Source organism: Dermochelys coriacea, chromosome 5 (genome assembly GCF_009764565.3).
Source record: "Dermochelys coriacea isolate rDerCor1 chromosome 5, rDerCor1.pri.v4, whole genome shotgun sequence".
Classification (NCBI taxonomy): domain Eukaryota; kingdom Metazoa; phylum Chordata; order Testudines; family Dermochelyidae; genus Dermochelys; species Dermochelys coriacea.
Window position 1 is genome coordinate 45,899,165 of NC_050072.1, and position 14,291 is coordinate 45,913,455.

Sequence of the window (14,291 nt, forward strand, 5' to 3'; positions counted from 1 at the left end):
CTCAGGCCAAAAAGTTTGCCCACTTCTGATACAAGTGATTTGCATACCCAATTATTATAGAAATCACAAGTCTGGATTAGTTTTGGTGAGAATTTTTTAAGATATAGTTTGTTGTTTGTTTTTAAAAAGCATCCCAGTGTATTTTTTAGCAGAGTACAGGAATCCTAGAGTGGGTTATTCCTTGTCCACTCTTCCAGTCAAGAGCAGGGATCGTCAGACTATTATTTCCACAGGAGTTGCATAGGGTATGTCAGTGCAGAATGTGGCTATTATATGAAAATGCCAAAACCAGGCCCTCCTTGGTACTTGGAATTGGAAGTGTACCTTTTTTAAGCAGGCCTAAGCGTGACCTCATTAAAATTAATGGGATAAGGATTTAGCCTTATATGTGTAATGAAAATAACAGTGAATGTGCTAGAAACATCTAGAATTTATATCTTGCAAACTGCCTGCTCTAATAGTTTTCGTACATTTCTCAAACTGATTAATTAACAGGTGGAAGTCAAAAAAATTTAGCCGTCATCCTTAGTTTGCCAGTGATTTGTATACTCAGTAGAGTTAAGTGTCATCTATACAGTTAATCTGGAAGTGACCCGTTAAAACAGTGCACATCTGTTGTCAGGTCATACTCAAGGCTCTGATTATGCTTGCTGCATTAACCTTCATGCAAACTGTTTTTCCATTTATAAATGATTAATTTATGGGAGTGTAGATTCCTCTGTAATTTTGAGTAGAAAGCACTGTGGAAATGAGAAATATTTAAATGAGTGGGTTTCTTCTTTCTTCATCCTTGTTCCAGCTACAAGTAACTTAGAAGCACCACAATAAATACTCCAGAAAAGAGAAGGGTGAAATGATCTGAGTTGAGTTCACCACAATAGGCACCATTTCAGTGCTATGTGATACTGTATTCCTCTCTGATGAACCGCAACCTTGATGTGGTGGAGAGGCTTGCGTGGGCTAAAGACCCTCAGAGCTACATCATCTGGAGCTTTCATACTCCTAGTAGGGACCCCCTTGGCAAGCAGGTCTGTGGTGGGGCTCCTGACTAATCACAGTCCAAACTTCACAAGACCCGAACAGTGGATGAGGTGCATACAGAGGACCTTTTAGTACTCTGTGGCTGTGAAGGCAGATGAGGGCTTCAGCAGGAGGCAGGCCTCTGGTTGTCTTGGATCTCCTTACCACTGGGTCAGGGTTTTCCTCCTGTCAACTGCCTGCGCACCAGTTTCCCCACGTTAAAAGATTTCACACGCAGGTCTCTGCCAAAGGGCTTGCACCTGCCCGCACAAAGCCCTGTGGCGACGGATAAGTGGCGGTGAAGACAGGAGTAGTGATTTCTGGGAATCTTTAGTCACAAATCTGCATGCAGGCGGCAGCCGTGTGACAGTCGTCTTGTGCTTGGATGAGAAAGAAGTGCATTTCAGTAGCAGCAGCTGTGACTGAGCAGGGCTTTTTAGGATCCCCTCTGCTCACCCCTAATGGGGAGAGGGCTAGAAAAGGTGCCTGAAACAGGCTGTTTCACACTCTTCTGACTGGATGGCTGCATCCAGTGGGATTACTCAATTCCATGGCTGAAACAAGAGATATAAGGCAATGAATTTCACCACCTGGAATGTCCACACCCTTATGGACTCTCAGCACAGTGAATGCCCAGAAAGAAGAACTGCCATAATTACCAGAGAACTGGCAAGACTCAACATTGAAATTGCAGCTGTTAGTAAGACCTTCCGGGCCAATTAAAAGAGGATGGAGGTGGCTACACCTTCTTTTGGAAAGGAAAGTCACCTGAAGAGACATCCAGATTCACGGGATTGGCTTTGCCATAAAAAATAAGATCATCAGTCAGATTTTGGAGCTTCCCATGGTGATCAATGAGTATCTCATGACTCTTTGGCTCAAGCTCAGCAACAACCAATCTGCCACAGTCATCAGTGCATACATCCCAACACTTGATGATGAGGAAGACAATGAGGAGCAGTTTTCTAGCGCTCTCGATGCAGTCCTCGCAAACAAACCCATCCTCCTGGGAGATTTCAATGCCAGAGTCGGACTGGACTTCCAACTTTGGAGCGGCACATTAGGCAAAGAAGGGGTGGGAAATGTAAACCCCAATGGCATTCTCCGCATCAGCAAATGTGTGGAGCATAATCTGCTCATCATAAATACCATCTTTAGGCAGAGTAACAAATTTGACACTACCTGGAAACATCTTCAGTCCAAACACTGGCACCTCCTTGACTATGTTATAGTCAGTGCCTGAGATTATGCTGATGTCCATATAACATGAGCCATGAGAGGTACAGATTACTGTTCGACAGGCCATCGATTAATAAGGTCAATCATGTACCTGTAGCTCGCTCCACCACACCACAAACACCCAAAGACTAAGCGAAAGCAATACAACATGAAAGCACTTCAGGACCAAGCCAGCTGCAAGATGTTACAGCAACATCTATCAGAGAAACTCTCTAACTTGCCTGATAACATCATTGACATTCAAGAGCACTGGGATCAACTTAAAAATACCATTCACAGTGCATGTGCTTAAACTATAGGATATTCCACTCATTAGCACCAAGACTCGTTGGATGAAAACAACAAGGAAATCTGAGCATTAATTCAACAGAAAAGAATTACATTCTGTAACTGGCAAAATGATTCCTCTAACCAAGGAAAACATGAGGCTTATTATCTGCTCAAAGCTGAAGTCCAAAGGAGGCTACGTGACATCAAAAATAAGTGGTGGCGAGAGAAGGCCTTTGAGATCCAGGGTTTCATAGACCAGGATGACATGAGAAGCTTCTTTCAAGCAACAAAAGCTATATATGGGCGAAGCTCCAAAGGCCCAACCCCCTTATGTTCCCAGGATGGTTCCACCCGCCTCAAAGACAGGGAGGCCATTAAGCAACACTGGAAGGAGCACTTTGAGAGTCTACTAAACTGCGAATCCATGGTCTATGAAGATACCATTCAGTCTATTCCACAACGCTCAGCAATAGAACACTTTGCTGATCCCCCATCTTCTGAGGAAGTCCAGTATGCCATCACCTAGACAAAAAAATCACAAGGCTCCAGGCCCAGATGACATCCCAGCTGAGGTTTTTAAAGCTAGTAGAACAATGCTCCGGCACAAACTTTGCCAACTCCTCAACAAAATCTGAACCTGCAAAGAAATTCCACCTGACTTTAAGAACACCTACATTGTTACATATTCAAGAAAGGGGATAAATCTTTGTGCGGGAACTACAAAAGCATTGCCCTTCTTTCCATCGCAGGGAAGATCCTTGCCTGGATCCTACTAAAACCACCTTCTGCCCCTTGTCGAAGAACTCCTCCCCAAATCACAGTGTGGCTTCAGGCCATCCCAAGACACAACTGACATGATCTTTGTGGCATGACACATTCAGAAGTGCAGAGATTTTCTGCGCCAAAAAATTAAAAATTCTGCACACATTTTAAAATTCTGCAGATTTTATTTATCAAATAAATGTGGAGGCTCCAGCATGGCACTGGGGAGCACAGGCCACTGGCTGTGCAGAGGTGGGAGATCACTGTCCAGCTCCCCCCTCCGGGACACGGACTCAGTGGTTTGGCTGCACCCAACCCTAAGGACCAGGTCAGCCCCAGAAACACCCTGGGGTCCCGCCCCTCTGTGCCAGGTGCACCAGGAGTGGGCAGGCAGACTCAGCAAGGCAGGATCCAAGTGTAGAGGGGGTTAGTGTGAGGGGATACAGGTGTGGGTTGAGAGGGTTCTGTGTGGGGTAGTCTGGGTGCAGTGGCTCAGTGGGGGATCCAGGTGCAGGGAGGGTCGTCTTGTAGGGTTCTGGATGTAATGGTAATGGGACTCTGCAGGGGGGTCCAAGTGAAGGTGGTTGGGGCTCAGCGGGGGAGAGGAGTCTGGATGTGGGGGGGGGATAGAGCTCAGCAGGGGAGTGTGGGTGTGGGAGCTCAGTGTGGGGTCCAGATGCTGAGGGAACAGGGCTCAGTGAGGTGAGGATCCAAGTGAAGCTGGTTGGGGCTCAGTGAGGTGGGGATCAGGTGCAGGTGGCTTATCAAGTTGATCTAGGTGCAGAGGGAATGGGGCTCATCAGGGGGCTCTGAGTGCGGAGGGGTGAGGCTCGGTGGGAGGGTCTGGGCATGAGGGGTTCTAGATGCACAGGGGTTGGGCAGATGGGGGAGCAGATCCCTGTAGAGGGATCCCGCCCCCTGCAGCTGAGGAGCAATGAGAGCAGGAAGCAGGGGGGAGGGAGTTTGCAGAGCTTCCTGCAGCCAGGGGAGAAATTCGGGGGTGGGTCTAACCCAGTCCCGGATGCCATGCAGAGGAAGAGGAAACCCCATCCTCCCCAGCCCAGCCAGGACTAGCAGCTGAGCCCAGCGCAGGGTAGGAACCACCATTCATGTCTTCCACAGTCCCACTCCCTTCCCCAATGTGATTTACCTCTCTGCCAGCTGCCCTGGGCACCTGAAACATACTGCTGGGGGGTTGCGTGACCACTCTTGTGGCTTCCCTTTGCTTCCCTGTCAGAAAGTCATTTTTCTATAGGAAAGCAAAGAAATCTGCAGGGGGGGGATATAAATTCTGTATATGCACAGAATTCCCCCAGGAGTAGGAGAGCAACACCAGGAACTGATCATGGCATTCATCGATCTAATCAAGGCTTTTGACTCTATCAATCATGATGCCCTATGAAAGGTGCTGTGTAGGTTTGGCTGTCCACAGAAATTCATTTCCATCATCAGACTACTCCATGATGGGATGACTGCCACCGTTCTGTGCACCGGCTCAGAGACCAAATGATTCATCATTCGCACTGGTGTCAAGCAGGGCTGTGTCATTGCTCCAACACTCTTCTACATTTACCTTGTCCTGATCCTGATTCTCATCTGTGACTGCTTTCCTGATGGAATTGGGATTGAGTATCATATGGATGGTCAACTCCTGAATCTCCGATGTTTCCAAACAAAATGTAAGATCGTGAGAATTGGCATCACTGATCCTTCAGTATGAAGATGACTGTGTCATTCTTGCACACACAGATGCCAACCTGGAAAGTACCCTAAATCTTTTTGCCGATGCCTGTCACAGCCTGGGTCTCTCTCTCAACATCAGGAAAACCAAGGTACTCTATCAGCCCTCACATGCATACACAAGCCCTCATCTTCATACTCCACAAATCACCATCAGCGGAGAACCCCTGGACAATGTGGACCATTTTCCATACCTCAGCATCCACCTCTCCCGAACACCCAGCATTGACACAGAAATTCAATACAGAATCCATTGTGCCAGCGCATCCTTTGGAAGACTACTCAAACAGGTCTTCCATGATAGGGACCTGCAAACAGGCACCAAGATCTTGGTTTACAAGGCAGTTGTCATCCCCACCCTTCTATATGGGTGTGAGACCTGGATAACCTGTAGATGACATCTCAAGCAGGTGGAGTGCTTTCAACAGTGCTACCTCAGGAGGATTCTCAGGATCATCTGTGAAGACTGACGTACTAACATCAGCCTTCTCTTGCAGCCAACATCAGCAATATAGAAGCACAAGTCACAAAACACTAATTCCACTGGTCTGGCCACTGTGTACATATGCCTGATACTCGCCTCCCGAAGCAAGTACTTTTCTCTCTGTTAAGTCAGGGAAGAAGGGCACTCGGAGGGCAGTGGAAGTGCTTCAAACACATACGGAAAGTACACATTAAAAAAGGAGGCAATAACCCAACAAACTGGGAGGACGCGGCACAGAACAGAACAAAGTGGGATGACACCATACACCAAGCCACAGCTCACTTTGAGGAGAACAGATGTGCTCATGAGACAGAGAAGTGACAAAGGAGGAAGGGAACAACAGTCCAGCCAACAACTATGTCTCCTCCAAGATTACACCTGTCACTTCTGTGGGAAAATCTGCAGGACACGAATTGGGCTCCTCAGCCACTTAAAAACCCACCAATGAGCCCCCTTTGCAGACATCCGTGCATTGAGGGATAGCCAAAGATACTGTATTCCCCCAAACTTTGGGTCGCAGTTCTCTCATGGGAAATTTAAAAGTGATTCAGCAAAGAAGATGGTTGCAGTGGGGGTGATTTGGTGTTCACATAGTTTAGTGCTGGCAGATTCCCATGTTTGTGTCATTATTTTATTATATGGAGATCTAAAGATATGAATTTTTGATCTAATTTAATAAAACAGTCAGATGGAACTTTTATTTGTCAGTTTTCAGTCTGAACATCCAATAATACATCAGCAGGGGCAGGGAAGGCTTGATTCTGTAATTTTATGTTTATTTATTCAGCCACTACATATTTCTGTGTGGTGTATATGGTTTTCAGAGTGTGGTCTCAGGTAACAAGGGAGACAAAGTTGGCACTGAAACTAGTTGCTTTGTGTTAGCTACGGAGCTGTAGCCATTTTCTTTAATAAATGTGTCCCATGTAATAGGGACTGTGATTCCATATAGCATGACATCTTTTATCTACAATAAATTATATAAAACACCATATTATCCAACCCCTTTCATTATAAAAACATTGTGAACATGTAAATGAAATATGTTGCAGTCTGAATGGAAAGGAGGGGTAGGCTGAATATGCAGGCACTTGTTTGAGGAGTTATGCAGAAATTATTGCAATACTACTGAAACAGTCATTTACTCTGATTTGTCCTCTTGTTTCCTTATTTCCCTGGGCAGGACTCTCCTCTCTACAGAGGTCTTCCAAGCTGGGATTCAATCTGAATCTCTTTTGTTATCTTCTCTAAAATGCTCCAATTTACCCAGTAATATGGGAAGGTCCCCCCAGTCATATTCAAGGCTCAGTTGTATGTCTGTGCACTAGCGTACCTGCACCTTCTCTTTCTCACATTGACCCTTCCATTCTCTTCCTAGCTTCATTCACACATATATTGCCAGAGTGGCACTGCTGGTCAGTCACTCAAGCAGAAGACTGCCTCCTCCAGGAGGCTGCCAGAAGGGCTCCTCCATTCCCACAGAATATTTTCCCTGATCTACTTGTGAGAATCAGGGGAGCTGCTGTTCCGCTTTAGCGAGCCTGAGGAAGAGGGCTTCAGATGATACTGGGTATGATGTCGCACTGGAGGTGCTACGCTATTCCATGAAGTATTAGATCCTGTGGGGAGGAGAACACACCCTGACACAGAACACCTTCGTGGCTAGGGAGGAAAATGCCACCTCCACGTCTTGGAGCAGAGGGACCAAAGAGGAATGTGGTGGACTACTGTCACTCTTGCAGATGGCTTTTGTGTCCAAGCAGGATACACGATCCCAGTGAGATGCAGGGCCACAGACGTCTATGTAATGATGTGCCAATGGTCTAGATTATTTCATTGCATCCTGAGAGAAGTAATGGCATTCTGGCTCAGACTACTGATGGAGCCAGTTTAAACAGCCACTTCTGCAGTATACTGGATTTTATTGCACATATAATTCTCCTGTCATTGGAATACTGGGTCTTATAGGTCTCAGATCTAGACAAAAAAGAGGAAAAAATATCTGATTGTTTCATGTTTGTGGACAAGAAATAATATTTGCCAAAAGGTTTGATTTAATCTGTATTTTTATATAATGTTTAACTGAAAAGAAAACAAGTGAAGACACATTTAAATACTTGCATCTATAACCTTGTCACAGAGCTTGTATAATCATTCATCATCATTATCTTTCTCTTTTTCAGCCAGCAGACTTCATAGGAAAGCAAGCACTGAAGCAGATTAAAGAAAAGGGGCTTAAACGGCGACTGGTGTATCTCACATTGGAAACAGCTGACGTTGATCCAGAAGGAAATGAAAGTGTGTGGCATAATGGCAGAGTAAGTACTATACATCACTTTACAAGAAACTAAAATTCATTCTCTAGGACTGGAATCCCATTTTGTGTTTCAGGTTACTTTTACTGGAACAGGACAGTTTGGGACAATAATATAATTTTTGAATTTCCATGTAGCATGGCAGGTTCTAATTGTACACAAGAGTTTGAAATATAGAATCTCTAAATTAGAAATGGAAAAACCTCCAGTATTAGGTCACCTATTCTATCCTCTTGCAAGTACAGGATTCTACCTACAGTATATTTCAAAATTATTTGCATAAAAGAAAAGAACAAAACCACAAACCAAAGTTTAGGGCACCAGGCCATCTAACTACAGAGTAGGTGATGAAACAGCCATCAACAGTTAATAAAAATACTCAGCATGAATATACAATGTAAATAGCATTTGTTTCAGGTGAGATCTTAATAAAATATAATAGGAATTTAGCATCCTGCTGGTGATTTTTCCAGTGGTTCTTTGGGAGTAAGAAATTCCTAACTTACCTGATAGCACCAAAAATGGAGAATGCTATGAACTGTATGACACAAATGAGACCGTGTATATTTGACTATTGATGTTAGGGATACAAAAATATTTAAAGTATTCAAAATAGTGTAAGGTGTATTTTTAAAAATAGAAGTTAGTATGGTACAAAACCCATTGAGTGTTGGAAATAAGGATAAATGTTTGGGGTTGTTTTTTTCAGGTTGTTGGCAACACCACATCTGGACATTACAGCTACAGTACCCAGCATAGTCTGGCTTTTGCATATGTTCCCACAGAGCTCAGCAAAGTTGGACAGAAGCTGGAAGTTGAACTGCTAGGAAAAAATTATTCAGCAACTATTGTAGAGGAACCACTGGTTCTGACCGAACAAACAAGGACACGCCTTCAGAAAAAGGGTGGGAGTGTCAAGGTGTAAACCCAGAGGGCAGTTACAGTAAATTCTCCAATATCAATTGGTTTAACTTACAACCGTGAAATACAAAGGAGTCAAACTACTCTGGTTCCCAATCATTAAGGGTGAGATTCTCATTTGCCCTATATATCCATGTAGGGGATTAAGGGGATTTAAGATGGCCCCTTGATTCATTGAGTGGACTGCCCACATTACTGCTCTAAGCACAGGGGAAGGAGAGCAGGCTCCTGTGGACACATGCTCCCCCATCCTCCCAATGATTGTGGACAGGAAGTGGGTAAAGAATCAACGGTCATTACTCAGCTTCTCCACACTCTTGCCAGCAGAACTGAGCTGGTGCAGAGGGGGAAGTAGTCTGCTGTTAGTATGAGCCAACAGCAAATTATTTCCTTTCTATCAGGGTCACTTTTCTTTCCCTGGTTTGCTCCTGGGGCAGTGCAGCTACACATTGCCCTTTCCCTGTAGTCTTGGCAAAGTCACAGCCTTGTCCCCAAAGGAATAGTTCCACATGGACACATTCTGAACAAAACTGAAGTTGCTCTTGAACATTGGGTTTAGAAATTATTTTTTTAAAATTCAAACTGAGTAGATAATATTTTTTCTCCAGCTGTGTTATTCTGGAAGAACTTTTGATGGAAGATAGAAATTCAATCCTTCCTAATCAAGAAATTCTAGAAAGGCCACTCTTCCTATTGATTGAGTATTTTGCCATGGATCAGCTAGTAGACCATATGCAACATTATTCAACATACACAATATTACTGCTCAATTTCTGGACACAATCAAAATGTACTAACTCATGCACCATTTTTTGTTTAGTTTTTCCTTTCTCTGTTAAAAATTAAGCGATGATGACAATGTGTTGTCATATACAAATAATAAGTGAACATATGTATTTAAACTGCTGTATTTCATTCAGTGTTGTTTTTGATCATCCCAATAAGCAAGATTTTGGATACTGTAGGAGAATATAAACATTGGAAATGTATTAAATTATTATAATAAACTTTAATTCCATAAAATATTCAGCATCTACTGAGACACAACATGACCATAATAATGCTATCCTAAAAGAACTTTTAAAGGCTAGAATATTTGTTCAGATAGCACTCAACATTAGGCTGTTGATAGTCCTTTTCAAAGATCATTGACACAGAAAAAGGGCCCAAAAGTGCATAGTCTTCCAAAGGAATTGGAACCTTCTAAACCTTCAGCAAAGAAGCAGAGGATAAATAGAATATGCCAGTGGAAACACTGTTTGAATAATGAGCACCTACATTTGTCAAAGATTTAATGCAAGTTGACATTACATTTTGCAGTTCAGAATATCCTTTTACAAAGCAGGTCAAACTAAAGTATAAGAGCTGACAGACTTGCACATAGAGCTATCTTGAGTGAAAAATCCATTTGGAAATTATTCTCTGTTATATTTTGATAAGTGATTTAGGGCCATTTTGCTGAACGAATCAGGGATGTTTTTTTTCCCTTAAAGGTGACATTATTTGTAACAGAACACTTTGTGTACTTTACTTTGCAATTTTTTCCCCCCTCTGGTCTTAAAGAAAACTAGAATACAAAACAAAGCACTGTGATTTTATTTAAAGCAAGGGAAAAAACCTCTAGGAACACAGGGTATTTCTCAAGAACATGTAAATTCACTATTCATTGATATGCTGGAATGTAGAGTACAGTAATTACTTTAAAAAGAAAAGGAGGACTTGTGGCACCTTAGAGACTAACAAATTTATTTGAGCATAAGCTTTCGTGAGCTACAGCTCACTTCATCAGATGCATTCAGTGGAAAATACAGACTGAATGCATCTGATGAAGTGAGCTGTACCTCACGAAAGCTTATGCTCAAATAAATGTGTTAGTCTCTAAGGTGCCACAAGTTCTCCTTTTCTTTTTGCGGATACAGACTAACACGGCTGCTACTCTGAAACCAGTAATTACTTTGAGGCTCACACTTTTATCTTCCTAATAGGCTACAGTACACAGAAACATTTGTCAAACAATTGTGGAAGTCCCCTCTGCTTCAGCAGTGACTTCCTCATTTACATGCTGAAGCTAGATGCAGGGCTGCAGTTTCCTGGCTGGCTTGGGAAAAGGTGTTCTGAACAATGTGTGGACCAGCCAGTTGGAGTGCAGGAGCAGGAGAATGCCACTAGCTTCTTTCACTACCTAGTAAGGCCTGGGCAAGAGCTAACCAATTGCAATCCATGTGCTCAAAGGAGTTCAGAGACTGTTCACTGCATGCATTTCTGGGGGTGAATAGTACTCCAACTGGGGTGAGGAGATGAGGCAGGTCTGTAGACCAGCTGCACTGCAGATATCCATCCTATGATGCAACATTCATGTTCTGCCTTCTGCACTGTATTCAACTACACATCTGCATTACCCTGTACTTGGATAAATGGCTAAAAAGCCCCAACTCGGTAAACACTTAAATGTGAGCTTAAGTTTAAGCATGTACTTAAGTCCATCCCTGTTCAGCAAAGAATTTAAATATACACCAAGTGCTTTGCTGAATTGGGAGCTAAGACCCAAAATTTGCCCTTCAGGATCCTGGAGCACAGAAAGATCCAGCAAGCTCTAAAGACTGAGGATTTACACTCTAAAGAGGGAGCTAGCCCAATACTGCAAAAAGTAAATACTGATCACTTCCCCTTCCTGGATGCTTTCCATTACCAGCCAACCTGTCTTAAGTTTTGTCTGGATTGTTTCTCAGCCAGTTAACTCTCATCCATTTTTAAGTCTGAGGCAAAGGATGGGGGAACAGAACAACTGGGGGAAAAGATATAAAGTAGAGTATTATCTCAGCATACTGGTGATAGGCCAAAATATCTCGATGTCCCTCACTGGCCTTAACTGTGACAAATGGGATACCATAGGGAGCTCGCTGCAAGGATAAGTAGCTACAACACCACTCCTTGGCATCTTCCAGAGGAAAGAGTGGAACTACCATGTTGCGTCCGTACTGTAACTCCCACGTGTAAGTCAATGACTCATAATCAATTATGTGAAAGGCTGTTGATAATGGAACATGGAAAAAAACAAAAGAGGAACTCACTCATTTTGGTGGCTGTCATCACTTGTCTAGATATGTAGTGTTGTATCATCTTGTGGTCATAGGATGCAGCAAGAGGACGTGAATGGGAACAAAACTATCTGAAACACATTTTTGTTCCAAGCAGATTAATCAAACAAGTGTATATAGATGGAAAGATTGTAATGGCTTTCAGCACCCCTATTTCTAGCAATGTCACCATTTAAACTTAAGTGGGGTAGAAAATTTGTAATAATGTAAAAAGAGACAAGTCTTGGAGGGCCAGAGGTTCTTCAGAAATACCCAATTAAATATCCTGCATATGAAAAGATTAAGGTATTTTTGAGAGACAGACTTTGTAATAATATAGTATGTGTCATTTACCCTTTTTTATACCAGTATTAATATCCAGAGAAACTTTTGGTCATTACTCATATACCTGAATTACTGTGCTCAGTTCTTATATACCAGGATGAGATGTGCCTTAGAAATACTTTATACAGAATTAGAAAAAATATGGATTCCATAATTCTGTCCATCTCTATAATGATTTCATTACCATGGATCTCAGTGTAGCATTTATTATATGGTATCTATGTCTGAAACCAGCTTGACCAGAAGGACACAGAAAATATATGTTGGCCCAGAGTTGTCATCAGCACTGCCATTTCCAGTCCCTGTTGATGTCTGCAGTCTTGTAGAAAATTCTCTGATCTTGATAATATTTTCTCCGGATCTTTTGAGTGGAAATAGAACTAGCAGATTACTGAGAGTAGCACTATCCAGCCCTTGACTGTGCAAAATAAACTGTTTGCTATGTACGTTTGAGTCCATTTAATTTGGTGTTTGAACTTCTGTGTTATCAGACGATTCAGACAAGAGAGCAGAGACTTTTGGAGGAGTGGGATAAATCATTAACAACTTAAGAAACTCTCCTAATGGAGGATGTTTACTCAGCTACAACTGAGGGAAGGGAAGAGAGTGGAGACCTTTTGAAAAGAGACAGAGGTATTATGAATTCTTTATATCTAAGGTATGTTTTCAACAAAACTGCACACCGGTTCAAAATAATTAATTGGAATGAACAAGAGTTCTTTGCAATAGGTAAATCTTGCAAATAATGACATTAAACCCGTTAGTAAAAAGATAACTAACTCAGAAATGCAATGGTAGTTGTTGCCAAGGTCTGAACTAAAGATGAAGGCAGGCGAAAGTCAGAAGTTCCCAAACTTTTTTATAATGTGGACCACACGTTAACAAAGAGAAAGTCTTGTGGGTTCCTCCACTCCCATTCATGGTCAAATAACACTGTGTCAACTACAGCATTACAAGGAAAAGGAATATTAAGAAAGTATTGTTGCCCATTTTTCCAACAGTGGTGGTGTAGTCTGACACTAGCATCTCCTCTCTGCTGAGTGCTAGCAGATGTCCAAGGCTTTGCAGGTCAACTTTCCAGTGGAGGAGAAATCAGCGACATAAAGTCAGGGTAGAGTCTAAGTGTGACTTTTTTATTTTCACATCATTCCTGAAACAAAGGTGGCCAAACAGCATGCAGTCAATCCCTTCTTCCCAGAATCTCAGCCCAACACCAATGTCTGGTTCCCAGAGAGCACTGCTATCTCAAGAATTGACTCTAACCTGTGACCAAGGCAGAAAACAAACACCCCTGCTGCTTGCCCAGAACCCTCTCCAGCAGCCACTGATTCCAACAAAACCTGCATAACAAAAACTAATGTAGCACATCTTCCCAAGACCGAACATTTGCTGACATGAGAAGAAAAACTTGTGACTATGTAAAACAGTGCCAACTGCTGCAACAGCATTTAAGTATTCTTAAAAAGAAAAGGAGGACTTGTGGCACCTTAGAGACTAACAAATTTATTTGAGCATAAGCTTTTGTGAGCTACAGCTTGCATCCGATGAAGTGAGACCTTAGTCTCTAAGGTGCCACAAGTCCTCCTTTTCTTTTTGCGAATACAGACTAACACGGCTGCTACTCTGAAACCTAAGTATTCTTAATTGTCTTTAATGTAAAACAAGTTTAATCACACTGTCTGATTTTGCTTTTAAATCATCTCCTCCTCCCTTCTGTTCCATTCCTCTCTCCTCTGAACATTGCTTTTTTGTCTGGACCTCCTCTGCCCCAAACATGATCTTCCAGCCACCTAGTCCTCTTCTCACCCTGCCCTGGCCTGGCTAGCTGATTCTCTTTTCTTCTGGACACTTCTCTCCTATTCCTCTTGTTAGCTTGTTTAAAGTTGCTTACAGAGCTCCAGTTTCTACCAGCTGTAAAAGCAGCTAGAAGCAATAAGGACAGTCAGCACCAAATGCCCAGCTACACATCACAGTCCACCACTAGTCCACAGACCACACTTTGAGAACCAGAGAGATAAGTCTGAACATGCTAATAAAGATATATTATTGCCTTCTTCAAATGACTATAAATCATGGATCTCTCAATTACACATAAAGATGCTAGCCATGGGAGGAGAC

At 42.7% G+C, this 14,291-nt stretch overlaps 1 protein-coding gene across 2 annotated transcripts in view; it reads left to right on the forward strand.

Annotated features, from left to right (window-relative positions):
- DMGDH (dimethylglycine dehydrogenase) overlaps positions 1–9,774 on the forward strand; it is a 70,585-nt gene extending 60,811 nt beyond the window's left edge. For both annotated transcript variants that reach the window (XM_038402598.2, XM_038402599.2), the window contains exons 15-16: positions 7,699–7,833; positions 8,540–9,774. In XM_038402598.2, coding sequence (XP_038258526.1) covers positions 7,699–7,833; positions 8,540–8,755 — 351 coding nt within the window. In that variant the 3' untranslated portion in view covers positions 8,756–9,774. The remainder of the gene's footprint in view (positions 1–7,698; positions 7,834–8,539) is intronic.
- The last annotated feature ends 4,517 nt before the right edge of the window (positions 9,775–14,291 follow it).